The 27,207-nt window shown below is 36.9% G+C and overlaps 5 protein-coding genes and 1 non-coding gene across 8 annotated transcripts in view; 4 read left to right on the top strand and 2 right to left on the bottom strand.

Moving 5' to 3' along the window:
• Window positions 1-1,974, bottom strand: LOC131426073 (ubiquitin-like FUBI-ribosomal protein eS30 fusion protein). Its single transcript, XM_058588505.1, has 3 exons — window positions 1,911-1,974; window positions 1,512-1,593; window positions 1-445 (listed from the first exon to the last, which is right to left on the bottom strand). Exons 2-3 carry the CDS (start codon window positions 1,584-1,586, stop codon window positions 122-124), a joined length of 399 nt encoding a protein of 132 aa, XP_058444488.1. The 5' UTR covers window positions 1,587-1,593; window positions 1,911-1,974; the 3' UTR covers window positions 1-121.
• Window positions 1,975-8,966: 6,992 nt separating this feature from the next.
• Trnai-uau (transfer RNA isoleucine (anticodon UAU)) lies at window positions 8,967-9,063 on the top strand. The gene is made up of 2 exons: window positions 8,967-9,004; window positions 9,028-9,063. It is a non-coding gene; the product is annotated as a tRNA-Ile (tRNA).
• A 120-nt stretch (window positions 9,064-9,183) lies between these two features.
• LOC131426071 (uncharacterized Golgi apparatus membrane protein-like protein CG5021) lies at window positions 9,184-10,199 on the bottom strand. The gene is made up of 4 exons (XM_058588503.1): window positions 10,043-10,199; window positions 9,910-9,989; window positions 9,486-9,849; window positions 9,184-9,428 (listed from the first exon to the last, which is right to left on the bottom strand). The coding sequence occupies exons 1-4, from the start codon at window positions 10,055-10,057 to the stop codon at window positions 9,231-9,233; spliced, it is 657 nt and encodes a 218-aa protein (XP_058444486.1). The 5' UTR covers window positions 10,058-10,199; the 3' UTR covers window positions 9,184-9,230.
• Window positions 10,200-10,533: 334 nt separating this feature from the next.
• LOC131426074 (cytochrome c oxidase subunit 7A, mitochondrial-like) lies at window positions 10,534-11,392 on the top strand. The gene is made up of 3 exons (XM_058588506.1): window positions 10,534-10,691; window positions 10,818-10,934; window positions 11,002-11,392. The coding sequence occupies exons 1-3, from the start codon at window positions 10,680-10,682 to the stop codon at window positions 11,149-11,151; spliced, it is 279 nt and encodes a 92-aa protein (XP_058444489.1). The 5' UTR covers window positions 10,534-10,679; the 3' UTR covers window positions 11,152-11,392.
• A 314-nt stretch (window positions 11,393-11,706) lies between these two features.
• Window positions 11,707-21,510, top strand: LOC131426058 (ATPase family gene 2 protein homolog A). 2 transcript variants are annotated; one of them, XM_058588486.1, is made up of 3 exons: window positions 11,707-12,089; window positions 18,376-18,802; window positions 18,867-21,510. In XM_058588486.1, exons 2-3 carry the CDS (start codon window positions 18,406-18,408, stop codon window positions 20,810-20,812), a joined length of 2,343 nt encoding a protein of 780 aa, XP_058444469.1. In that variant the 5' UTR covers window positions 11,707-12,089; window positions 18,376-18,405; the 3' UTR covers window positions 20,813-21,510. The 2 variants fall into 2 exon arrangements, with proteins under 2 accessions (XP_058444469.1, XP_058444468.1); XM_058588485.1 differs by lacking the exon at window positions 11,707-12,089 and adding an exon at window positions 17,936-18,090.
• Window positions 21,511-25,036: 3,526 nt separating this feature from the next.
• LOC131426069 (chloride intracellular channel exc-4) overlaps window positions 25,037-27,207 on the top strand; it is a 70,713-nt gene continuing 68,542 nt past the window's right edge. For both annotated transcript variants that reach the window (XM_058588499.1, XM_058588500.1), the window contains exon 1: window positions 25,037-25,692. In XM_058588499.1, the coding sequence (XP_058444482.1) occupies window positions 25,624-25,692 (69 nt within the window). In that variant the 5' untranslated portion in view covers window positions 25,037-25,623. The remainder of the gene's footprint in view (window positions 25,693-27,207) is intronic.

Raw genomic sequence — 27,207 nt, forward strand, 5'->3', positions numbered from 1 at the left:
TTAGGTCCTAATAATTAAAGAATCGAAATTCATTTTTTTTCTTGCGTACAGGAAAGCGACCATCCGCGCTTACATTAGCCCAACTCAACCATAAAACAAAACAGCCTCAGCCACGCATGGTTTACGTCGAGTTCGCGTTCGGTCCACGTCGTCGTCCGAAGGCCTGTACCGCATTACTGAAGTTGCGGTTATACTGAATGCGGCGCTTGGCACGGCCAGTGCGCTTCTTTTTCTTTTCCTTCTTTTCGACCTTCGGGGTCTGTCCCTTTACCTTACCGGCACGGGCCAGTGAACCGTGCACTTTACCACCGAGCAACGAAACAGTCAGGTCCAGTTCGATCGAAGCTAGGCTGGCAACGGCGGAATCGCTAGCCAGGATGGTTCCTTCGCAGGACAGCACCAACTGGTCGGCATCGTTAATGTTTTCTAGTGCAGCGATTTTGCTCTACCGAAAAAAAACGGGCGAAATTTTGATTAGTGGCTTTAGTTAGACAACGGAACAAAAATGTACGGAACTAAGCACCTCGAACCGATATACCGCTGGAAGGCTGAACGGCTCAAGTCTCATTGTTCCATTTAAACTTTTCTCTGGCAGAAATAATTGTAAGGAGGAATCAAACATCTGGTAATGAATGTTCATTCCGCTGGAATCTGCGTGTTGCGATTGGCGGAAAAGGTCTCGGTAAATATTAACGTAATTTGTTCGAACAAACTTTACCTCGTGCAACTTTCAAACGTTCGAGAGTGACGATTCTCATGGTTCGATTTCACTCTAGCAGATAACTTGATTTAGGAGAACAATCATCCGGGTAGTCGATGATATTCGCTGGAATCTGCTGACTCATTCATTTCGAGTGCACCGATGATTTCTTTGATGTTTTGCTCGAAAACAAACATTCGAATTGTTCTTGCAAACTTTGTTTCGACCTTGAAACCTCGCCCATTTCTAGGGTTTTCGAATCTAGGCGAGTCATAGTGGTCGATAACTTTTATCTAGCAATCACTTTAGAGATCAAATGCGATTAAAACCTGCGCAAACATCGGGCCAAATGTGACTGCATTTTGTGATTCACGGGTAGGTTTGCAAAGATCAATTCGAAAGTTTTTTCTCGATTCCGATAACACTTGCATCAAACATATGTAGAAAGAATTTAAGTCATATCATTCCAGAATCGGAACGGTACGAGTTGGGAATTCTTTCTATCATTATTTTAGCAAAAGTGCTTAGACCGCTCAAGCGAAAACATCACTCGTCGGTTTGGTAAACTTTTGCCTTTTGTTGACATAATGTTGGCATTGGGAATTGTCCTGAATTCACCTAACCTGCCGCTTTCTCGAGCTTCCGAGGAAGGGTGACAAAGCGGACGGTTCAAAGATTCAGATTTCTATCTAGCAATGGTTCTAGGGAATCTTAGCCAATATATGACTAAATTCTGCTGTCCACTGCATAAACTTACAAACATTTTTCGAGACATTTTCCGCCGTTCGACAATAATGGCGAGCATACTAACCTTGATATCGCTGATTGTTTCCTGGGGCTGCACGTCCAGGACGTGAGTATTCAATCCTCGAATATGCAACTGCATTTCGCTTCTGAAACAAAAAAACAATCAAAGGCTCATTATAATGCCGTTATCGTTATGATCGACAAGTTTTTTTTTGGAAATGACACGAATCACACATTCCTATTGTTTGCATGGAATAGAAACAACATCCCATAGCACACGAGTGCCGACTCAAAACATAAACCTGAATATTTTTAGCATATAGCTTGAAATTAGAAGCAAATCAATATTTTTATATTCTATCATCTATACGGCATTCTGGACACTGATGCTACTATCTTGAAAAGCGTTCAAAATATAAGAATTCCCACAATTATTCTGGAAAACTTTTCTCGCGACACTTACTTCTTGCACAGTACGAATCAAAAAAGAAAGATGGTCGTTTGACAGCGCTCAACGGAAGTGGATTTCTGTCATTACACTTTTCGCAAAACATATGAAGCGACGCTTTCTATCCGGTATAGTAGCGCAAATTTGGGGGGTTCAGCAATTGAATACATTTCGACCAGCCTTCTTTCGGGCCGCCATGTTTTGTGACCATCATCTTTTCCGCAAAGACGAAAACAACTAAGAAGTATGTAAACATAAATAAAAATATGTTGATGCTAAATATCTGTGATTTGTTGAAACAAAGTTGATTTTTATAAGTTTGATTATAAATGTGATATCGCTATGAAACGTGCGGTGCTAAATTGTAATACTAACATTCACAATCGATGGATGTTTTGTATGTTACCTCATTTTGTTCACTTTGCTCTCACTGACTTGCTAGCTTTTAAAGCCCCAAAGGCCCAAGATGTTGGTTACGATAGCACTGACTAGAGCGGCTTATTCTTGCCACCGGTTTGATTTCGATAGTTCCACGACATATGAGCCTAACTGCAAATGACAGTCCCTTTTTGTTTATTGTTCATCTTGCTTTGTTTGTTGTTCTTCTTTCACGATTTAACGGATTGATTTTTTATTTGATGCCTTACTGTTCTCAAAACTTTCAAGTTAAAACAACAAGCTTTCGATTTATATTAGAAACTTTCAAGAAGTTGCAGTACCCAAGTAACAATTTTAATATTAATAAATACTTGTAGCTGTCTTCAATGCTACATAATAAATCTTGCATTAAAACTTTAAACTCCACGAAAGCCTACTGAAAACCTCTATAAGAGCATGTTCCTGCCAAGTGGACCATTCTTCATAAGGTTTATAAAGCAAAGTGAAGAATTAGCATAAACTTGCGTTAAAACTCCAAATCCAAGAAAATTTTGAAACCAGCTTTACGATCAACATTTAAATTATTCGGAAGGAATGAATTGCGCTATGAATAAATTGTCGTTTTGATAATATTTTTCATGGCTATGTGTGTGTCATGTCTGCTTTGAATGCAACCAGTAAGAATATATTAGATCTTATTTACAAGTATGAGGTTTTTTCCGAACGTAAAAACTTCATTCGCTTTTATTTCTATCGTGAATGTTTGGATAAAAATAAGAATTATAACTAATCGCCTTGAAATAAATGCAGTTTTTGCGAAAATCTCCATGATTTAAAAAAATTATTTTTCGTGATTCTTCGTCATTTTTGTATAAAACTATTTCGTGGCATTAAAACTTGTGTATATGTTCTGAAAATGAATCATTAAAGCCCATCATTTTTATTCGTTTTTGCATTTCGAAGTATATTTGATGTCAATAAATGCTACGGTATAGAACATCATAATGGCGGCCATGAAATTTTCTTTAATGCAAATTACGCTTGACCCAAGAAGCAATAAATCAAATAGCCCACAACAAATGTGTCATAAATATACTTTAGAACCGACGACACGACCTGCCACTCGTCTATCGAAACTGTATCGCAAATTTAACTACCCCTCAGTAACTGGTAATGTCAAAATGAAATCGTTGGAAAAACTATTGAAACTGGCAACACCAGATGATGATTTATTGATTTTGAATAACAGTTCTCGTCACCTTGGTTACTGCATATTGAAGACTTGAGAAATGTAAACAAATACAAACTGCTTCGAAGGAAAGATTCTTTTTTCGCGATTAGTTGCAAGTTCTCAAGTTTCATCACATGTTAGAGCCGTAGATCGATCAGTTTAATTAGATAGAGGCTTTCGTGAGCACTAGCCGGGGCTCGATCATGCAAAAAATGGCAGATTTATTGTATTGGGTACTTTCAATGTGTTGTCGGTTTCTGCTATCTGATTTATTAATGAGTTTTCAAAAGGTGGTAAAGTTTGAAGTCATCTGTCCAATCATCAAAATTTAGTACACATAAATGATAAAGCGGAGTAAAATAGATTTATCAATACTATTCTACGACATGCAAAGAAAAATCGTTTACAACGAATTAAAGGTACTTTAAGGTTTGACTTTATTTTTAATTCATTCCAAAGTAGCATTTCATCGGTACAAATACAGAATTCATATCTGTTATTTTCTAATGACGTTTCTAATGACTAATGACTGTAGTAAAACGATTTCAATTGTTCGCCACTTCTTTATTTGTTCCAAATCGTTCAACCCTCGTTATCAACGAGTGTACATGTGAAACAACACGCCGTCATATTTTGGAAATTAGAGTTTCTCCTCCACTTCTACTCTCAGTGCCTTGGAGGCCTTCGTAAAGTGCATGTAAAATTTGTATAACATGAAAAACACTTGAAAAGCGCTGAAATCAAGGTTCTTAAGATATGGAATATGATAAAAATTATAGGTTTTGAAGTTTTGACATATACATCAAAAGCCACCCGTAAAAACTGGTCTACTTCAAATAATTTCATTATTTGTTTCCCAAGCAGAATATAAGTAGTAACTACGGTCTTCCGTAAGGCGGCTGGAATCTGTTGAAGTAGTCTAATGACAAGGGTGTCGGATGCATTTCTACAATAAAATGTCATCTTCGTTTCGTGCAGACCGGCATAGGTATACTTGTAGGTGGTAAAAAATTCTAAATCAATATCTTTGTGTAGGAAATAGAGCCAGGCAGAAAATAAATTAATAAAAAAAAAATGCTACTACAAATCTAAACTGTTCTTTTATTCAAAATACATCTTCTTTTGCATAAATTATTTTCAATCATAAATAGACAAAACAACTATTTGTGAAATAGTTGTTTTGTCTATTTATGATTGAAAATAATTTATGCAAAAGAAGATGTATTTTGAATAAAAGAACAGTTTAGATTTGTAGTAGCATTTTTTTTTTATTAATTTATTTTCTGCCTGGCTCTATTTCCTACACTTTGGAAGACCAATATCACAAGTTCCTTCGTCTTTGTTAACGTCATTGTTAACGTACAACTTTCACAATCAATCTATCTTGATTATCAATCATTTTCTTCATACTATTTCGTTTTTTTCAGTTGAAATATTTTTTCTCTACCACCAATAGCATTTTTCGTCGCTTTATTGCCCTTAAATTGGGTATTTCTTCAGAATAATTAGTGAGTTTTTATTAACTTTTGCGCTGATGAAAATCAAAATGAAATTTATAGAACTTCTTCAGATGGTTTGTTTATTTATTGTGGGACTACTAGGTAACTAGTTCGTAGCAACTTAAGCAGTGTTGCTCAAGAACATTATTTTTATCATTATCAAGGGGCCGCAATATTTCTGGTAACTGACGGTAAATCGCTCACGATCACTTTTTATTCTGATTGTTCTTCGGAGTGCCTGGTCGTGTCGTCGTTAGAACCCTCAAATTTGCTCTGAGTGAAACTGTCATCCAATGAACACGCACACACACAAAACTAGATTTATGAAAGAATTTAACTGACAATAATGTTTTAAAGAAAATGTTTGAAAGCAATATTAAGAGTGTTTGCATGGTTTTATTCTGGTACACATTGTTTTATTTTTAGTTCAGTTGTTAGTCTGGGTAAAAAGTTTTATAGAAGCTACAAAAACTATGATATTACTTGTCAAAAGAGACATTTATTATAATCGTCATAAAACAGGTAGTGATTAAAAAATCAATTACAAAACTCCTATAAATTAGAATCAAAACCATTAGGCATTCGAATTGTTACTTGGGTACGGATCCGTAGACAAAATCTACGGAATTTGGATTTTTCCTATGGAAATCTACGGAAATGGCACTACTAACTACTGGCATCGCTGATAAGCTGGTGCAAAACTGGCTCGGAATGAGGATCTGCCGCTTTATCTAATTTAGTTATAGCTGTATTTGAGTAGGAAGTTGATAGAATGCGATGAATGACCAGCGGTTCGCATGGTGAAACATGTTTTAGTTAGTGTACCTCTTGCAACGGCTCTGCCATTGAAACATCAGTATTTTTATTGCTAACTATAGAGAACATATAATATATGCTGATCACATGTATCAGACATTACACTAATCGTGATTATACATCGTATTTTCTAAGAAATGGTTTAGGGGAAATATACAACAATTACGGCTTACTGATGAATGTCACTTATCCTTAATTAAGAATCGCAGATAAAATTACATTCAATCTCAAAGAAAAACATATTGCTTGAATCTTATTCCTCAAAACGAGCAGAGAGTTAGTCTTGATCTTAATTGTCAAAATGGTTTTCACCGTTATTCCAAGTGTGCTCGCATTGAACAATTCTGAAGAACATTTATTTTTCTAACCGTATCCAAAATATTTTTTCTGTGTTTTCGTGGCCATGTTCATTTTGAAAATTATTTCTAAAAAATAATCAAATTATGAGGTATCGATGGAACTTTTTTCATCATATAGGTCCGTAGATATGACCTCTTTTAATACTTACGTCCAAAACATTACTCCGCAAACCTCATCGTTCTGAATGTCCCGAACATTGTCATCAAATTTATATTACGTTCAGTGATTTCATTACAATTTTTTCATCTTGAGGTCGATTCACAAAATCGATTTCAAAGAATGAAAAAAATAACAAATAACTTATTCCGTGTCGTAGCAACTAAGGTCTTCAGATGTTGCGTTGCCAGTTACTTTATTTACATGATCTACATGATTATTTCATGAACCGAAGCAGGAAATAAGACTATGCTAATTTGCTCATTCTGTGAACCAACCATTGGCGATCTTTTCGTATATGGGACCTAGGGGTATTATTATTTGTATTTGGTTCTATGACTAAGTAAAAGCATAAATCAAATAAACATAGATTTCCGACTGTACGGTGACACTAACAGCACCCCTAGTGAGAAACGGGTGTACTTTTTTCCATTAGCTACTGTGGTTTTGTTAAATGCGCAGGCAACTTTATGCATGCATTTCAGGAGCATTTACGCACCCATTCTCCACCAGACGGTGCTTTTGCTGTTACGGGTTGCTCAACTACATTTGTATTACACTGGGAAATCTATGTTTATTTGATTTATGGTAAAAGTATGCTCTGTTTAAAACAAATGACTCTCTTTTTTCTCTTTTTGAAGCAAAAATATCAAGAGAGTACTATCATAAACATACATAAAGTTCATTCTTCTTTGCAAAAAGTTATCGGTCTTGAAGATTATTGATGTAAATGAAAATATATCTCAAATTATATGCTATTGAATTATTGTTTAGTCACATCGTAATCAACGGGTGGTTCTCAAACACTCAATACATAGTGATTCGTAGATCCTGGTTGGCTCCTGTCCAGTAACTTAAGCTATCCGATCGTTATCGTACAACCGAAGATAAATTCAAGATTACAAAGTCCCATATAAATCAAAGAAAAAAAATTTGTTCGGTAATCGTCAACCCAAGAACTCTGTAATAGTATATTATCATTAGCCTCTTGTTAAATGGCGTCGATAAACATAGAAAAAGGTCGCGAAAATAACATGGGTACGAAATGGTATGCAATACCGAAAGAAAATAAACACAAGTTTATAAGTTTTACGTAAAAGATTTTTTATCTGATTGCTTCTTAAGTGAATACAACCGTCTTACATTAAATAAATATTAGGCTAGTTAAAAATAATTAATTACTTCTATATTCGAATACAAAGAACTGCGGAAAGTGCGGCGAGATTGTTCGATACCATGCATATTTGAACACGGTTTGTTATTACTATGGAAACAAACATCATCATAGTTACGGCGCACAGAGCGAGTGAACGTTTATTATTTCGGTTCTACTAATCATTAAACTGCGACTGATGGTGAATCGAGTTCATCGAGAGGTCCTCTAACTAACCAGATTTTACGCCAGATTTGCCAAATTTTCCCAGATATTGTCAAATTTTCCAGTAATGGTAGGTGGTGAGGCCTCTTGTTTTGCTCACTGAAAATAAAGTCTGGTTAAAATTTCCTTGTATATAGTACACCCAGACAAATCCAGATAAATTTTTGAGTCAGGCAGATTTTTGAAAAAATAACCTGGCAACTCTGATGGTACATGAAAAATTATTGACCATTCCATCTTGAGTTTATCTTTGGTACAACGTTGCAAGTTGATAGTGACAGATATCAGATCTGTTAAGGATTAATTAATTGTAATTACATTTTTGGCTATACTTGATAATCGACCAGCCCCTAGTTCGCGTGATCATTGACAGTAGCGCAAATCTATGGTGGTCTAAACCACGGATCCCTCTGTTAGATTATTTATAGAATTGTCGATAAAACAGTATAGGTGAAGCGAAACAGGAAATATTTTCGAATGTTACCAGTTTTGTAGCACAATCGCAAAGAAAATATTAGTTTTCATGTCAATTCGAATTTATTGCTGGGCAAGATTTTGACTAATTAGAATGGCTTATCATACATACATACACATCCTTTGTAGTTGCAGCGCAACTGTGTCTTATTATGTACCACCACCGCTACCTTTCAAGGACAGTTTGTTTCATTTGCTCTGAGAATCCCACTCTCCGGCTATGGTTTTTTTTTTAATATCAGGTTAGCCTTTCGCTTTTGCTTCATTCGCCGGCAATGCGATCATGGATGGAATGAGGAAAACGCAATTACCTACCTAGTTCAGTTTCCCTCCACATTTCATTTCACGGTTTTCTCAGTTTACTGAACATATTTTTGTAGTTTTAGAGTTGAAGCAGCTTCAACAGCCTTCAGATACTAGCCTTTGAAAAACGTCATTCACTAGTCAATCACGATTTGATTCTCCTTTTATTTGAGCAGTGAAATGTTTATTTTATTAGCTACTCCTGAAAAAAGTTATACCGATTATATAATTGAATTATCAAGTTTCGTCTAACTAAAAGGTATCATTCATCATAATAATAATGATACATTCAAGTGTACGGCCATAAAAATCGAGCTGGCTACAGTGTAAGCAATGAAATGAATTTTGGGAATAAATTCAAAGGAAATAGCCTTGTAATTGGGCTTTCGACCAGTGGCTTCCAGCGCTATGTTCTGTCGGGGGGCTAATCGGGTCCAATGATTTTCAAGATGCTTTATCGGGCAGCCCAGTCATCAGCTCCAGTGGCGCAATTGGTTAGCGCACGGTACTTATAGAGCAGTAACTGTGAGATGAGCAATGCCGGGGTTGTGAGTTCGAGCCTCACCTGGAGCAATGTTTTTTGTTATCTGCGTTTAAGCACACACAATAGCACATTTGAGATTTTTTTCTGCCTAACAATTTAAGTACTCTAGGATACTACCGATGTTCTTTTTTAAATCAGTACAAGCAAGCTTTGCTGGGAATGATACATTATTTTATTTGACTGTTAAAACATTTTCCTAAGCTACCGTAGTGGTTTTGGGTGCTTGACTGTTACTGCTACTTGGTTGCGTCATTAGATTCACGGCGTTCTTTAACATTTGACTCTTAACGAAATCGGTTGTTGTTGTGCTCAAATTTGCGCTAGCTCCGAAGTTACATTTGATGTAACCATACAGATTAGCTCCGTTCAGTGAGAGGGCAATCATGACTAGAAGCTGAAAAAACAGGTTTCAATAAACGTTGTATATCAACATTTTTCTAAATACATATACCATCCATTTGAATTTAAATCCGAACAATGCCACCACGAAGAACAACGCCCACAACACCGGACACACTACCAGTGCCGTCCAGAAAATCCTTGCCTCATGAGCGTTGATGCGGATTTCGCTCGGATCGCCCTTTCGTGATTCAAAAACCCAGTGAGAGCGTCCATCGTCCGAGACATAATTCCACCAGCGCATTCCCACGAGTAATCGGCCGCTTAAATTCTTGACCAGATAGAAATCGGCCGATAGCCAGAACACCACCAACAGGAAGCATTTAATGAAGGAATCGTTGAACAAACCCCAAAACAAGTACGTGGCTAGGGCAGCTCCACGGAAAAACACATGAAAGAAGGTGACGTACGGATGGCTGCAAAAAATTCCAGCAGTTGTGAATGGTGTATGCCGGTGTTCTGGAAGCGATACTCACGATAGTCTTTTGGATGTTGATCCATTTTGATTTAGATCTTCCTCGTCTCCGAATGGAACAGTATCATCCAGAAGTGGGACCTAAAAATAATAAATCGATATAACACTAGACAACATTCCAGCGTCATTTTTACCGTTGCGGATGCCATATTATTAATCTATGTTTTAAGTATGCAATGAATATTGGAATTCTGCTAAAATTACTCAAACAAAAGCATTTTTCTCCAAAAAAATCTGTCCGCTGTTCGATTTTTTGACGTGTCCAGGAGTAAACAAAAATACTCGAATAATCAGCCAGCGCATGACCAGGGTTATCAGAATTTTTTAGGAAAATTCTACTAATTCTAGAAAACCATATCATGCCTAATAAAATTAAAATCAAATGTGAACAAATTAATGTCATCTTTACGAAATTAAATTCACGTTTCATAAACCAATTTACATACAGTGAAATTTATAAAATGTCCGATGTTATTTCCTGCTAACGAAACACGAGTAGTACATTTTTAATCTGATAAAACGGGCAACCTTGCGCATGGTCCCAGTGGGTTGTCGAATCGAGGTAGAAATGATGAAAAATAATAACTTTTCGAGCAGATACCGAGTCGAACTAAACGGCTGACCCGGGCTTATTAATATTTGACATTTCTGCTGAAATGTCAAAAAATATTTTTCTTCATTTATTAGGCATAATTCTTTTGAGTGAAAAGTATCATCACGTTACGTGCATCAGAAAATATTCCTAGAAACGTTTTTGGAATTTTCGTCATAATGAGCTCAAAGGTAAGCAACCCGGTTGAAGGTTGAAATGTTTTGAAAAAGCAATTAAAACACAAATGTGTAAGGCTAATATTTTAACCTCAAATTACGTAACTTTTCGTGACGATTAAATGAATCCTTTTGTTCCAGAGTATTGCCCAACTATTCCTCCGAGGTAGTCGCCAGTTTTCTCGCAGTGCGGCTGTCTCATCCGGCGAAATAGCTCCCGGATACAAAGAACTTAAGAATATTCAGGCTAAGTTCCAAGTATGGTTGCTTCTTGTTAGCAAAAATCGAGTCTATTTTTATCGCAAATATTTTTTTTCCGCTTCAGAAACCGGACGGCAAACCAGTTTTCTTAAAGGGAGGAGCAGTCGATAACATTCTATATCTTACCACTTGCGCACTGTGTGTCGTTGGCATGGCTGGAATTGGCAAGTTGTTGTATGAGCTAAGTTACCCACCCAAACAAAGCGACGAATAGGCTCAGATTGGTTCCAACAGCATCCTTAGTCAAAATGGTTAAGACCGGCATTTATTCTTCACTAGCATTTCACGGATTATGCGGGATTGTTTGCGTGCATTTCGAGCCATACTGTTAAAATCAGGGTGGTTCAGATTCCAGCGCAGTTAAAGCAGATATCGTAGAACAATGTAGTGTACAACGTTTGTAAGCAATTGAGTGCATTGAATAAATGTTTGTTTTAAGCTCACTGGTGCGATAATAGTTGTTTGATTGTAGCGTATTTAGTATTACATTTATTTTATCCTCACTTTATTTTCCATTCAACTTTTGATTGATACAAGGATTCTTATTCACTTTTTAATTCCTTGGAATCAGGTTTCGAAAAAATCGAGAGGTTTCAAAACAATTGTGAAGTCATGCAAAAATAAGTAACAATATGGTTCTTTAGTTTGAAAGAAGGCATCCACTAAGACCGCAGATGGATTTTTCCTTTCTCATATAACATGTATTTTCTGTAGGTTTGTTTTTTCAATAGGGATTACTCTTGTCTGAAAGTTGTTTTGTTAGTGTAAAGTGACTCAGTATTGTTAGGCAAATCATCATGAATGGGTTAACTCCAGAACAACGCGTCCAAATCAATGAAATTGTTCAATTAAAACTGTTTATACCACAAAATTCTCATCAGTGATGGGGCGCATTTTTGGTTGAACGGATACGCCAACAAGCGAAATTGTGTGATTTCTGAATTCTTCAATATGGCCAGTCCAACACGAAAACCTTCTTGTCTCGACTATGTCCAATAATAATAATTATGCAGATGTCAAACGTAGCAATCGATTGCTGTAATGGAGATGCACTGATTGCTAATGGTAACGGAAACGAGGTGAAATGTGGTAACTAAGTTGTGGTCTAGAACCACACATCCTCCCTCATCTCCAAATAAAGTAGACGTCCCGGTAAGTGTTCAAATTTTTTCTCGGCGGTCGTCCCGATCCGCACTAAAACTCCTCACGGCCGTCCCGGTCCGCATCTAAATTTATCTTAGCGGTCGTCCCGATCCGCACTGAAACTCCTCACGGCCGTCCCGATCCGCATCCAAATTTTTCTTAGCGGTCGTCCCGATCCGCACTAAAACTCCTCACGTCCGCCCCGGTCCGCGTCCAAATTTTTCCCTGCAGTCGTTCCGATCCGCACCTAAACCTTCTTACGGATCGCGGCCGCCATAGACCGTGTGTCAAATGACCAACTATGGTCATTTTGTTTTCCTACGTATAAATTAAGTTGCATTCATTTTTTTTACCTATTCTCCCAAGTAACAATTCGAATGCCTTATGGTTTTGATTATAATTTATAGGAGTTTTGTAATTGATTTTTCAATCACTACCTGTTTTATGACAACTATAATAAGTGTCTCTTTTAACCAGTAATATCATAGTTTTCAAAGCTTCTATAAAACCCTTTACCTATACTAAAAATAAAATAAAAATAATACAATTTGCACTAGAATAAAACCATGCAAACACTCTTAATATTGCTTTCAAACATTTTCTTTAAAACATTATTGGCAGTTAAATTCTTTCATAAATCTAGTTTTATGTGTGTGCGTGTTCATTCTATGACAATTTCACTCAGAGTAAATTTGAGGGTTCTAAAGTACATTTATGACAAATTAGTTGTAGTCTATTTGATTTATTGCTTCTTAGGTTAAGTGTAATTTGCATTAAAAGAAATTTCATGGCCGCCATTATGATGTTCTATACCGTAGCATTTATTGACATCAAATAAACTTCGAAATGCTAAAACGAGGAAATGTGTTGGACTTTCATGATTCATTTTCAGATCGTATGCACAGGTTTTATCGCCACAGAATAGTTTCATACAAAAATGATGATGAATCACAAAAAATAATTTTCATAAATCATGGAGACTTTCGCAAAAACCGCATTTATTTCAAAGCGATTAGTTATAATTCTTATTTTTATCCTTACATTCACGATAAAAATAAAAGCGCATGAAGTTTTTACGTTCGAAAAAGGTCTCAAACTCGTAATTAAAATATAATATATTCTTACTGATTGCATTCAAAGTGGACATGACACACATAGTCAAGAAAAATATCATCAAAACGACAGTTTATTCATAGCGGAATTCATTCCATCCCAAGAAATTTAATGTTGATCGTAAAGTTGGTTTCAAAATTTTCTTGAATTTGGAGTTTTAAAGCAGGTTTATGCTGATTCTTCATTTTGATTTATAAACCTAATGAAGAATGGTCCACTTTGCAGGAACATGCTCTTATAGAAGTTTTCAGTAGGCTTTCGTGGAGTTTAAAGTTTTATTGCAAGATTTATTATGTAGCATTGAAGATAGCTACAAGTATTTAATAATATTAAAATTGTTACTTGGGCTCTTTTAGTGCTTGAGAAAAAATTCATCCGTCAACTTGCTATGACGAATAAACTAACTTTCGTCTCCTGGCAGGATCGCCATAGTGTGATTTCTGAATTCTTCAATATGGCCAGTCCAACACGAAAACCTTCTTGTCTCGACTATGTCCAATAATAATAATTACGAAGATGTAGAACGTAGCAAACGATTGCTGTGATGGAGATGCACTGATTGCTAATGGCCACGGAAACGAGGCGAAATGTGGTAACTAATGCCGTTCTCATTGAAATACACTGGTGGCGTGGATTGCTCTGGTTTTGCACTTTCGAGTAGAAATGGCAATGAAACACCGTCAAAATAATGCATTTCTGTTCGAAATTGCAAAACTAGAGCAATCCACGCCACCAGTGTTTTTCAATGAAAAACGCCATAAGTTGTGGTCTAGAACCACACAAAAATCGCCGTATTTGGAGCAAAGATAGTCCACACGCCGTTCGAAAATTACCGATGCATCCCGACAAATCTCGATGAACATTAGAAAAGGTCCCAAGTGCAAATGACAGTTTCTCTTGGTTTACTTTCTTTTTCAATTATTACGGAAAATTAAAGTAATTTCCAACAAATTCTACAGTGCATATCGAAAGTTGATGGTTTTTGCTATAATCCTATGTGAAGTGTTAGATGGAAATAGTGCTGATTGGACCCTAATACTCGAAAGAGAAAGTAAACAAAGAGAAACTGTCATTTGCACTTAGGACCTTTTCTCGTGTTTGTCTTCAAATGTACTGTTTGGTGCGGTTTATGGACTGGTGGAATAATCTTTCCTTATTTCATTAAAAATGAGGAATGCCGACGCGTTACCGTGAATGGAAATCGATGCAGAACCTAATACAAATAATAATAATAATAATTTGTATTTGGCAGAACCCTGTTTAATGAATATTATTTTCCAAATCTTCAAGATATGGATGTGGACGTAATTTGGTTTCAACAGGATGGTGCCACTTATTATACGGCGGCCGGAAACAATCAACTTTTTGAAAGAACATTTTAACGACAACATTATTGTTCGTAAGCTCAAATGCATGAAAAAGTGATCAAAAATTGGACCTTCAGAATTATGCCAGGAAAAATTCTTCTAAACTGGACTCAAAACTGTTACAATTTGTAGGTCATGTTAGTTGCTGACCATACGAGCCGACTTTGACTGTAACCAATTTTCTCTAACAAAAAGCCCAATTTTCTCTAACTACAGGGAGAAGTGTGCTTAAAATGCTGAACAGCTAATTTACGCCTGAACAAACTTCCCTATTTCTATCCAATGAGCAGTTTTTTCAATACCACAGTAATATTGCAGAGAAAGGCATCATCACACCACTAGGTGGATTCAAGGATGGCTTTTAATCAGTGCCATCAAAGAGATATCATCGCAACAACAAACACCCGGCATGGCTCATTTAACATAGAATAGACACCAGTGCGAGAGCGAATTTTTTTTCGATGACATTTCTGAGAATCAAAGGTTAGCACGCTGCTATGGGAATCCTCTCTGAAACAACAAACGGTCGCTTATTCTCGTTTCGCGATCCGATTCTGTATAGCTGCCCTTACACGAGACAATATTATTGTCAATACAAGGAGTATTGACAATACTTTTGATCGTGTAATGGAAACTTCATTGGATTGACGAAAATATTGTCAAAAAATCAAAACTGCTCATCAATCCGACAATACTTTCTCTCCAGAGAAGAAACTATCAAATATGTGCAATGAACTCTCCTCTCAATGTTTCAATGTTCAGTTGCAATATTTGAAGCTTCAAACGCTTGATTTGTTCGAAAAATGCGGACTCAAGTTACCAAGTCAATTGGATTGACGGTATTGACAATACTTTGGATTGACAATAATATTGTCACGTGTAAGGGCCGCTTATGGGCAGTTGATAATTGCGATAGAATCATTTTACTATTGCCGCTTATTCTAACTATGTGCATATAACCTTTGTATAAGTTGTATGTCTATGAAAATGTATGTGAATGCTTCACACAAGGGTTTTGAAATATTGCAACCTAGTATGAGAAACATCAAGTTGAACCATCGATTCGATTTTCTGCGATAATTGTCAACTTGCGATCCTCTCTTGGGAAATTCCACACAGCAACGATCATTATCAGACTGTATTTTTTTTTTTTCAAGAGCCGTGAAATACTCAGAGTATAAAGTAGAGCGAAGAAATGTAGAAAAATTCTCTCGCGGTTCATGCATTGAATGACTCGAGTTCTTGTAGCATCTTCTAAAGCAGCCCTTACACGAGACAATATTATTGTCAATACAAGGAGTATTGAAAACTTCATTGGATTGACGAAAATATTGTCAAAAAATCAAAACTGCCCATCAATCCGACAATACTTTCTCTCCAGAGAGAAACTGTTAAATATGTGCAATGGCCTCTTCTCTCAATATTTTAATATTCATTTGCAATATTTAAAGCACCAAACACCTGAATTTCTCGAAAAACTCGGACTCTAGTTATCAAACCAATTGGATTGATGATATTGACAATACTTTGGATTGACAATAATATTGTCACGTGTAAGGGCAGCTTAACGGATTGAAAATGTTGTATACAATATAGAGAGCAATATAGCAGCTTCTGTCAAATTTTCGGCAATCACCAACACTGGGTGGATTGAAACAGGTTTCTTTTTTTACTTTATTTACTAACAAGGTTTGATTCCAAACTTAAAGAAATGACGGATATCGAAATAAATCCAAATCTGGTATCACTTGTTATCAATTTAATTTGTTAAATTTCTATATGGAAGATCTATAATAGAGCAGAAACTGGAACAAACGTATCCCCAGCAAGCCGTTCTAGTTTTATCTATTCGACCAGTTCTTTTGTCAAACTTAAAACTGGTCTATGATGGCGTTCTATTTTTTTCTATATTTAAAATACGATTAAAACACTGCTGGGACTGGCAGTTTTTCTTGTTATAAAATTCAGATTTAAAATTTGTTACTGATTTATGTATCTAGAACTATAACACTACTGAATATGCCCATACTCTGACAGGGTGTCTTTGATTCGCTGTAAGTATATTTCCTGCATTGATCAACACCAAGTTTGGCTCAGCTTCACATGCCCACTCTGAAACACTGGCAACTTTGCCCGTAAATAACAAAATTTTTGAAGTTCAAAGTATGATTCAGACGACACATCAGTTTTCGTTGAAAGAGCAAATAATTCAAAACTCATTTCATTCCGAAATAATCTCATCTAATCTCGTACAAGCCCTCCTAAACTTTCCAGAACCCGCACAATCCTGCCTGTACCTCTCTAAACATTCTAAATATGCTTTGATCGAAATTGGGTTCAGACAAAGCGTCAACAAAACGTCGCCGTCCGCCAAGGTTCGGGAATCTGAACAAACATCTCAGTGAGTGAATCAAAAATACTCATTTTCGAAAACTGTGAACAGATGTTAAGAAACGAGTAGAACTTAAAACTAGCACTGAGTCAAGATTACTTAATCGCGCCAGCCGACATTTTCAAGTTTAAAATTTTCGAGTGATTTACAGCTTTTCAGGATGGAGAAAATATTAAGTGTTATAGATGGCGGACTCAGTAGTAAGTAAACTGCTTTAAAAGCATGTTTACTAGCATATATACATTTTGATATATAAATGAATTGTGAAACATAGATCGATTTCCAATATCCCGTGCGTGGTTGCCGAGAGATACTTTTTTTTTAATTTTTTGAGAAATTGTTAAAAAGTAAAATATATTAATTTTTATTTAAATAATTGGTAGGGTAACGGAAGTATTTTGGCTACTCTATTACACTTTGGTCCAGCGTATATATTTCTGGACGTAATCAAAATGAAGTACATCATGTCTCAGAATTTAAAAAAAAAATCCATTCATATAACACTTTAGCATATCAGCTATGAAAATGTGCTTCGTTTTTACTACAACCAAAAATACGAGCGCCGGACCAAATTATATTATGATTATATTGGGGATATGCACTTTAATTGATTTTGGGTAGGTTTTGACCCAAAATTAGGTAGCGGCTGGTAAGAGTGTAGAATAGTTAAACTAGTGAAATGCAGGGTATCAATTAGGTTTTTTACCGTCACTGCTAGGGATGTCGGAAATTTCGAATTACTCGATTAGTTAATAATCGAATTTAATTTTGATACTAATCGATTGAAATTTATTCGATTATCTGGGTCATTAATCGATTACTCGATAATTTATTCGATTATTACTATGGGATATTTTAAATTATTCGATTAGCTCAATAATCGAATATTAATTCTAAGCTAATCGATTAAATATTACTCGATTATCTGGGTTACAAATCGATTACTCGATTAATCGATCGATATTACGACATCCCTAGTCACTGCTAACCTCAAACGGATGAACACATTTTGACAGTTCAGCAGTACTGTTTGTAAACAGAAGTTTCTTTTGTTTGTTTATTGACAAATTGGATCAGACCATTCACGGTCCGTATCGCCTAAATAAAGTTTTAAAACATTTGTTCACGATTTAATACGGTTCGTTTTTAATATTTATTAAATAAAAGTGACTAGTTGCAAAGTGTAAAGATGATTGTTTTAGATGTGCTCTTCGATTTTTGTTTAAGCTTGTTTGTAAACAGTACCGCTGAACTGTCAAGGATGAATACTTGTTCATTTGTGTCGTCACGATAAAAAACCTAATGTCGGATGTGTCTTGACTAAATGATAACAAAACAATCAAAACATTAAAACGATAGTGTGCTTCAGTTAGCGTTATCTTTTGTAACATTTATTTATTTTTCGGTTGTTGTGTCTATTTAGCCGGCTACGACCGCCTACGGTATTCTTACTATGGCACCAAGATCTGCAAAGAAGGAGAAATCTATATGGTGCAAATGTGAGCAGTGCAAATCTCTCGTACTTGCCTCAGAATTGACGAAACATCAAACCGACAACTGCAAAGATACGGGTTCGGCCAACGGATATATTACTAGGACTGGCATATTCTTCAGTCGCCAGTTTGAATGCGGTAGTTTACAAGGATTCGACGATTTGAAAGATGTTAGCGAGCGTCAATTAAATGGTCTCATACTATTCAGTAGATTTGTAATGGATAAACTCAATATTGTTCTTGGAGACCTTGTTGAGATTACCGTCGCATATGAACATGGAGATAAGAATAGCTTCGTTCGAAAGGTTTGGCCAATCGAGGAAAAGTATGGTGCTCGTGTGATTAGCTCAAATAAAGGTAGTTTTGATGTACTTCTCTAAAGATTTTTATTGTATGTTCAATTATTTTATCTACATTCCAGATGAAGTCGTGTTTCCAGAACTTCCTATTGCATCGGTAGAGCTCAGATGTTTTGAAAACCCTGTTATGGATGCAAATAAAGTAGTAGTAAGCTTGAATGACGAAATAGTTGAAGAACAAGTAATTAAAAATCAAGGCAGCTTCCTGAAACTGCTACAAAGGCAGTATAGCGATAGAATTCTGAATGATCAAAATTTACTTAGGCTTAAATTATGCAACAGAATCATAACATTTAAAATAACAAAAACCGAGCTTAAGACCGCAGATCTTATTGATCAGATGGAAAGTTTATCAGTTAATAGTCAATATTTTCATTTAAAGTGTAATACTACAATTACGATTGATTCCCAAGAGCAAACAAAAAATTCATCCGAATCACCTCGATTTACAATAAGTCAAATTGGTGGGCTTCAAAAGGAAGTGGATGAAATATTAGACATTGCCAAAGTAGCACTAGGATTAACTAAGCGCACAGGATACGCACCGATCAATCGAGGAATTCTTGTATATGGTGTGTCCGGTGTTGGAAAAACATTACTGGTTAATTCTGTTGCTGATTACTTCAAATGCCAAATAGTAAGAATCAATAGTGCAGAAGTTTTCAGTAAATTCTACGGGGAATCCGAGAATAACATATTGAGGTTGTTCAATAGAGCATTTACTAATTATCCTGATCCAACAATTGTGATTGTTGAAGAAATTCAAAATATTTGTCCAAAATCTGAAGTATCGGACATTGTCAAACGAATATCGCACTTTTTTGTTCATCTGCTAGACTCCTTACATACCAGAACACAAGGAGCTCGAACGCTCGTAATCGCTACAACAGATAATCCGGATAGTCTGAATTCTGCCCTTCGGAGGAGCGGCCGAATGGAATATGAGTTGGAAATACCCGTTCCAAGCGCTGAGGCACGTGAGCAAATATTGTTAAAGATTTTGACCAATTATAAACACGATCTAATACCATCTGAAGTTAAAAAACTTGCCCGAATTGCTCATGGCTATGTTGGAGCCGATTTAGTTAGTTTGGTAGGACGGACAATGTATGATACCAACACATCGATTAATTACGCCGGTTTGGTATCAGCTTTGCAACATGTGAAGCCTAGTGCGATGCGTGAAATTATGATCGAGTGTCCGAACGTCCACTGGGCAGATATTGGTGGACAGGATGATTTGAAATTGAAACTGCGCCAGATTATCGAGTGGCCCATCCATCGACCTGAAATCTTCACTCGCCTAGGAATAGATCCTCCCCGAGGTCTTCTGATGTTCGGGCCTCCAGGGTGTTCGAAAACTATGATTGCGAAAGCAATAGCCACTGAAAGTAAAGTGAATTTTCTTTCCATCAAAGGATCGGAACTTTTTTCCATGTGGGTCGGTGAATCGGAACGTGCGGTTAGTGAGTTATTCCGAAAGGCACGTCAGGTTGCTCCATCGATAATTTTTTTCGACGAAATTGATGCAATCGGAGGTGAACGATCTGCGGAAACGAGTAGCTCTGTAAACGAAAGGGTACTGGCACAAATTTTGACCGAAATAGATGGAGTTAGCGAACTGAGAGACGTAAAAATTGTGGCAGCTACTAACCGACCGGACTTGATCGACAAAGCACTAATGAGACCGGGCAGACTCGATCGTATCATATATGTGGGTTTACCCGATGCTAGGACACGGGCTGAAATATTCCAAATAAAATTGCGAAATATTCCGATCACTGAAGATGTTGATTTGCAAATGCTTGTGGACAAAACCGACGGCTACTGTGGCTCTGAGATTGAGGCAGTCTGTCAAGAAGCCGTATTGTGTGCACTAGAAGATTCTTTTGAAACTGTGGAGATATCGAAGAAGTACTTCGACAAAGCATTGCTCATAGTAAAACCGCGCACTAGTAAGGAATTACTACAACTCTACGATACCTACTTGAAACAACATCAATCGTAGACAAGTCGTACTGTAAATGCTGAAATTAGAAAAAAATACAGTAAAATAATAAATGCCTATTAATTTATCCACATCTTTTCGTTTTCGATTATGCATCGAATTGATACCTAGGGAAACTTGTTTGGATTACTCGAGTTTTGTGTGGATGTAAAGGAGACCCAGCATTAGTTCATCATTTGCTCTGAGTTATGCGTAACATTTATGCCTGAATAAAAATAATCACCATCCCCCGTATTCTCCAGACCTGGCCCCCAGCGACTAATATCTATTTCCAAACCTGAAAAGGTTTTTCCAAGGAAAGAAATTTTCGTCGAATGCTAAGGTCATTGCAGAAACCGAAGCCTATTTTGCAGGCCATGAAAAATATTTTTTTTTTCATAGGGCATCAAAATGTTGAAGGGCTGATGGGTCAAGTGTATTGCTCTAGATGTAGGATTACACTGAAGAATAAAATTTTTTCACGGTAAAAAATCAACTTTTTCTTTGTTAGGCCCGGGACTTCTCATTCCATGTGCTTTTAATCTACAAGTTCTAATTGAATATTGTGTACTTGAAAAGCTATAACACAGACCAACAGACAGTATGAGTAAATTCTTCTAAAAATAAGTGTTCATGGGGCACAAACTCCACCTTTATTGAGCTGAGCGAGTTATTTACTATCGGTACACCCCTTGTGTTGTGTAAACGTTTTTCACTAGTTGCCACGCTTAAAAATAGTTACTCAAAAATGAGTGAGATCCCACTCATCTACAGAAAAAGTGGAACAACTCTAATTTAGAGTAACTCCTTAATTGCTCAAATTTGAGTTCTTCCACTGCAAACGATGTTTGGGTAAAATCAACTCATTTACTGAGTAATGCTTTATTTGTACATATGCCAAAAATAGAGTAATCAACACGCAAATTTTGAGTAAAATTCTATTTCAAATTGATTAAATTAAATTTAATTAATTGTAGCATTTACGCTAAATATAAGTACAGTATCTATAACTCAAGACGAACCGCAAATTGTGTTATTACTACTAATAATTTACTTTTTTATCTCTGCAAGTTATTGTTATTCACGATAAGTAATGATCTTCACGATAAGTAACGTTTCAGGCTTTTAAATCTTTGGTATAGTGAACCACACTCGGAGCACACGAAAGGTTGGTCTGATTCCCAGCTGGTATTCAAATTATGGCTTTTTCAATTACTTCGCGTGTCCATAAATGATCATGCCACAACCTTTTTAATATGGCTCGAAAACCCTAAAAACATACTCCTTATTCTAGACCTCGCAATTTCCTCGCCGTTGTAGCGTCAATTTCATCAAATATTTTCTGCATTGTTTTATTGCAGTAATTCTAAGCAATTATTTTAATAAATGTTGTGAAACCTGTGATTGGTTTGTGGTATATATGTATATATGCGAGTACTGTCCCAACTAAAGGAATATTCCAAATGACCGTTAAAATGGTAAAAGAATCCAATTTGAGTGTTCTGCTGTTATTCTGTGATACAAGTGCCGCTTCGAAATTCTAGAAGAACTGCAAACAAAATAAGAATTTGAAACATAATGAATAAATAAATAATATTAGCAATAATTACTCTTAACGAACTGACACATTATATCAAAGTAGTAAATTCCAGTTCTCTGAACCAACAATGGTTACAAAAATTTCATTTAGACAGAAGCTTTTTTCAATGATCAAGGCAAATCCTTGGTATTAGATACCTTTTGTGGAATAAAATCTTCTGTTTCAACAGACTTCTTAGCCGATTGGGCTTCCATCTGCAAGTTCTAATCGATTATTGTGTACTTGGAAAGCCATAGGTTGTTACCTATGAATTTAGTCTTGGCAACACTAAGAGTTCAGTTCGTGTTCGCATCTCATCCGACACAGTTGCAAATCGTTTACGGTCGAGACAACAGATACAAAGACAATACAGTGTAGTGAACAATAGAGTGCACGAAATGGGCAAATACGATTTAACAAAGCCAGAAACTTGGCCTACAAGGCCAAATTCAGTTTGTATTGATTTCAAGCGCTGCAAAGTTAGACCAGCAGCTACCGAAATTGAAATTTTGCTTAAGGAACGAATGCATCTAAACGTTAATGATGTAAGTGACATTCAATTCAACAAGGCGTCTAACTGTGTGTACATTATGTTCAAACGTGAAAGAGATACAATTGCGTTTGCTTCGGTTCATAACGGGGTGCACAGTGTTGATCGTGACAATGTTAAATTTAAAATCCCTGTGTACATGGTGGACAATGCCATAGAAGTATGCGTGCATGACCTTCCTCCGCAGACCAGCGATGGGTATGTTCGGAAAAGTATGTCTCAGTACGGTGAAGTTCTTTTCATCGAAAGGGAAGTATGGCGGAATTTTTCCCAGGGTATCCGGAATGGCGTACGAGTGGTACGTATGCAACTACGTAAAGCAATTCCATCTTACATCATTTGTGATCAAGACGGGATACATCCATGTAAAACGATGATTACGTATGAAAATCAACTGGTTAAATGTTAGTTTTGTGAACAACCAGCACACCACGTCAAACCTTGCACTGAAACTGCGAAAAGAATATCTTCAAAGAAATACAAGGACAACCGCCCAACAACGGAAACTAGTGAGCGCAGTACTCCTGTTGTACCATCAAACCAACCAGCAACTGCAATTAATGCACAACAAGGCGCGTCTACAGCAACTAACAACCAACCCAAGAATGCGAATTAGAAGGAAAACGAGGAAAAAACGGAAACCAACAACGATACCACCGATGCGTCAATGGATGACGAGACGAGCCACGAACAAAGTGCCCCTCAATCATTGCAGGAGGGAAATGAAAGCTCTTCTCCCCCTAGAAAAAGGGTGACAACGACGAGATCGAATACACAAATTTTTTTGTTTAAAAAATCGGCTCAATCGGCCACGTAAAGCTTGTACGCAAACAGGCCTGAATAAAAATGTCTTTTAAATTAAAAAAAAACCTGAGTTACCCGGTGGATTTGACGTTTCCATAATAAAGTTTGACATTTTTAATCTTTACCATCTTCAGAACATTCTGTCATTTGAGCGCTATTTGTTTTGTTCAAAGTGAATTGAAAATGTTACCTCAGCAAAAAATGGAATTGAATCGTGAGCATTTTCGTGCAATGATTCATTACGATTTTCTTTGTAGATTATCAAGACAATAAACTGAGTTGGACTTTTTACCGTACCATCCTATGCGAATGTAAAAAACTGGTATAACGAATTCAATCATGGTCGTAGTTCGCTTGCCAATGAATTGAGGGAAGGTCGTCCAAAATAAGTTTGTTTTGCCAAAAAAAAAAAAAAAACATCGATGCTGTGAAAAATCTGATAATGAAAGATCGCCATGTGACGTAGCGTGAAATGGAGGCAGCCTTGGGTATTAGTGTGGAAAGCTTACATGTTATTTTGCATGAACATTTAGTCGTGAAAAAAATGCTTTCCGTTAGATAACACATAATTTGACAAACACTCAAAAAATTCAATCGTTGTGCTTCAGATTTAGTTTATAACATCTACACAGGTGATGAGCCCATATCATATGAGCCCGAAACTAAACAGCAGTCGATTGTATGGGAAGAATCAAATCCCACAAAAAGTTGTTCGTGCTCGAAGCACTCAAAAAAATGCTGGTTTGATTTTTCGGTATAATCGAATATATCGCTACCTATTGGATATATCGCCAGATTGTAAGTAAGTAAGTAGTAAGACTGATTGGTATACCACCATTTGTTTGCCAGAAGTTTTTCTTGAAATAAGGAAAACAAACGCAAGACTTAAAATCATTCTTCATCACATTCCACCTTTTAAGCTTGCATCATGGTTGCAGATATACGAATATATGCATGAACGGACCCCATAACGGGGCTACCATTGCTTCCAGAGGAGCCAAGTTTGCAGAATAGTTTGAATATTGTTTAGATTTCTGATTGTGCTTATCGATATTTTTTTTCATTTGCAGGTATCACAGACTTTTCAATCCGCTATAACTGATTTAAGTTTTTCTCTCTAAGTTCATTTGCTTTGGAACATTCTGAATGTGCAGAAATTTTAAAATCTGATTGTAGTCGTTTGCAGTTAGACCTGGCATCCCTGATGGTGTCAGTCAACGTCTGCGGTGCACGTGTGTGTGCAATGCCTGTATCGCAATTTTCCAGCAGCGGAAAAAACTGCAGGCCGTTTCTTCAGTTCCTTTTCAACCGTCATCGCGTTCAGTTGTCTAATTAATTTGTTGTTAGATTTGCGTGGTACTATTACGGTGTATTTTTTCTCCCTTTCCATCATTGTCGCAATTCTTCACTCACCGCGGGCATAAACGAGATAGCAATCGTGGTTCTTTCGTTCCTGGAGGACGGAACTCGGTTACCTTCTATCTGTGTAATATCCGTCCGGAATCCGTTTCCATCGAGTTTGATTGATCGAGATCCAGCAGTAGTGTATGGTTCGAAAAGGTCCGGATAAGTGAAAATTTTTGTGGAGAAAAGTGCATTTTTTTTACCCATTGCGGCGCTATTATTGCCAGTTTGCCAGTGGTGTGTGGAGTGTAGAAGAGAGTAGCAGCAAAGCGACAGCAAAGCAAAAAATAAGTGCGCTTGTGTTCGCGAGACGAAGGGCAAGAAAACAGCCAACCGCAAAGAAATAGAAGTGAGCTTTGTATCGCAATTTTTCGGGGCCGACTGTAAGGTGGTTTTGGGGTGTGTTGGTGCAACTGAGCATTCGAGTTTTTTTTTTTGGAAAAAGTTTTTCCGGAAGCGTCGAAGTCGATTCCAGCCGATTCCAGGAACACGACAATGTCTGACGAAAATCAGGAAAACGGTACCCGCAACGGTGACGTACCGGAAATCGAACTGATCATCAAGGTAAGTAGAAGTAATGATATACCGGTGTACATGACACTGTCGTGGAAACAACAATAATGAACGCGGGGAGGTTGTGGCATTACAAACACCGAAAGGTTGTGTTCGATGAGAATGACTTTTCGTTTCAAAAACTGCAATTACAACGTAAAACAAAAAGTGGTATTTAAACGGCAAACGGCAACAGCTTGAAGTAATTGGATGGGCTCTCGAATTTATTTTGTTGGGTTCTTAGAAGCGAAACGAATCCATCCGTGAGATGATGCAGACCTAGTAAGTTAACACTCGAATATAAACAGTCGAAAACGTTTCCTAACAACGATTGTCCATTCAGATAAAATCTGATCTACTCGAAGATGATATATCTTGATAAGCCTGCAACCACGCGAGCTACCAGTTCCAAGAAAGATTTTTGCCAATAAGCCAGGCGAATGCTGCAAACGTGCTTATGTTGAGATGCCAAGCAAACCATTTCCAAACCAGTTTTCTTCCAGCGAAGGAACGCGAACACGTTCCCTTTCGTTTTGCGATCTATGGATGTTGCAGACTGCGACGACAGCCTTCGAAAGAAACATCTTTGCATATAACCAACCAGCCGTGTTAGGTTGAAGCCAGTTGGCAGCCGAGTTGAAATGTCACCAATAGTATAAACTGGCTATAAAATTGATTTGATAATTTGATATATTGGGGAATAAGGGGAATTCTAAGCGGGTACAATTAAATCTACAGATCACAGAAGTCACAGGCTCCATTAGTCAATCTGGGTGTGTGTGAGTCAAATCGATCAAGCTGCCATATTTGGAGTTCTGTGTTGTTTATCTTGTCTGCACCTTTGTAACGAACCAAGCAGAAACGTTCGGCCAATTGACCATGTGTTCGGAGTCGCGCCTACTTCAACGCACTGGCTCGAAAGAGGTGACCCAGTGTCTGCTGAGAATTTGGGATCTGTCTAAGATACATTTTTATGGTGTGTGTTTTTATGTTTGTCGTTCTCATTTGTTAGAAACATTTTATAATCACTTTTTAATTTTAAAAACTCGAGAAGTAAACTAAGATCAGCACATGGAAAATTTAATTTAGTTCACTATGAACCGACGAGTTCAAGACGAAACGTAAAGAAAACTTATTTAAAATATTTTTACGATTCCCAAAAAGCGTATGTGGTTTGAAATTGTACAACCTTTCTCTTATCAGGAAGTTTCAGCAACTGGGTATTGTTGAAAGTAATTGCTACTGATTGCGTCTAGTTTCGGCTTTCAGTTCGATGTATATTTCCATCATCTTCTCAAAGCTACGTATCAACATATCAATGTCGCCAGCGAAGCTCTTTGCTGTCTTTGGGAACGGCAAACGAAATGGATCACATTGTCCAAAATCTTCACACTTAGTAGCTTTTTTGCATGATCGTTTTAGAAAGCTTAGTACTTCTTCAGATATTCGTTGCTTTCATTACTAACGCTCCACACTCTCATCAACCATCACCGTATTCTGAGTCCTGTCGAGTGATTGAAAGGGTCG

This window comes from Malaya genurostris, chromosome 1, assembly GCF_030247185.1.
Source record: "Malaya genurostris strain Urasoe2022 chromosome 1, Malgen_1.1, whole genome shotgun sequence".
Taxonomy (NCBI): domain Eukaryota; kingdom Metazoa; phylum Arthropoda; class Insecta; order Diptera; family Culicidae; genus Malaya; species Malaya genurostris.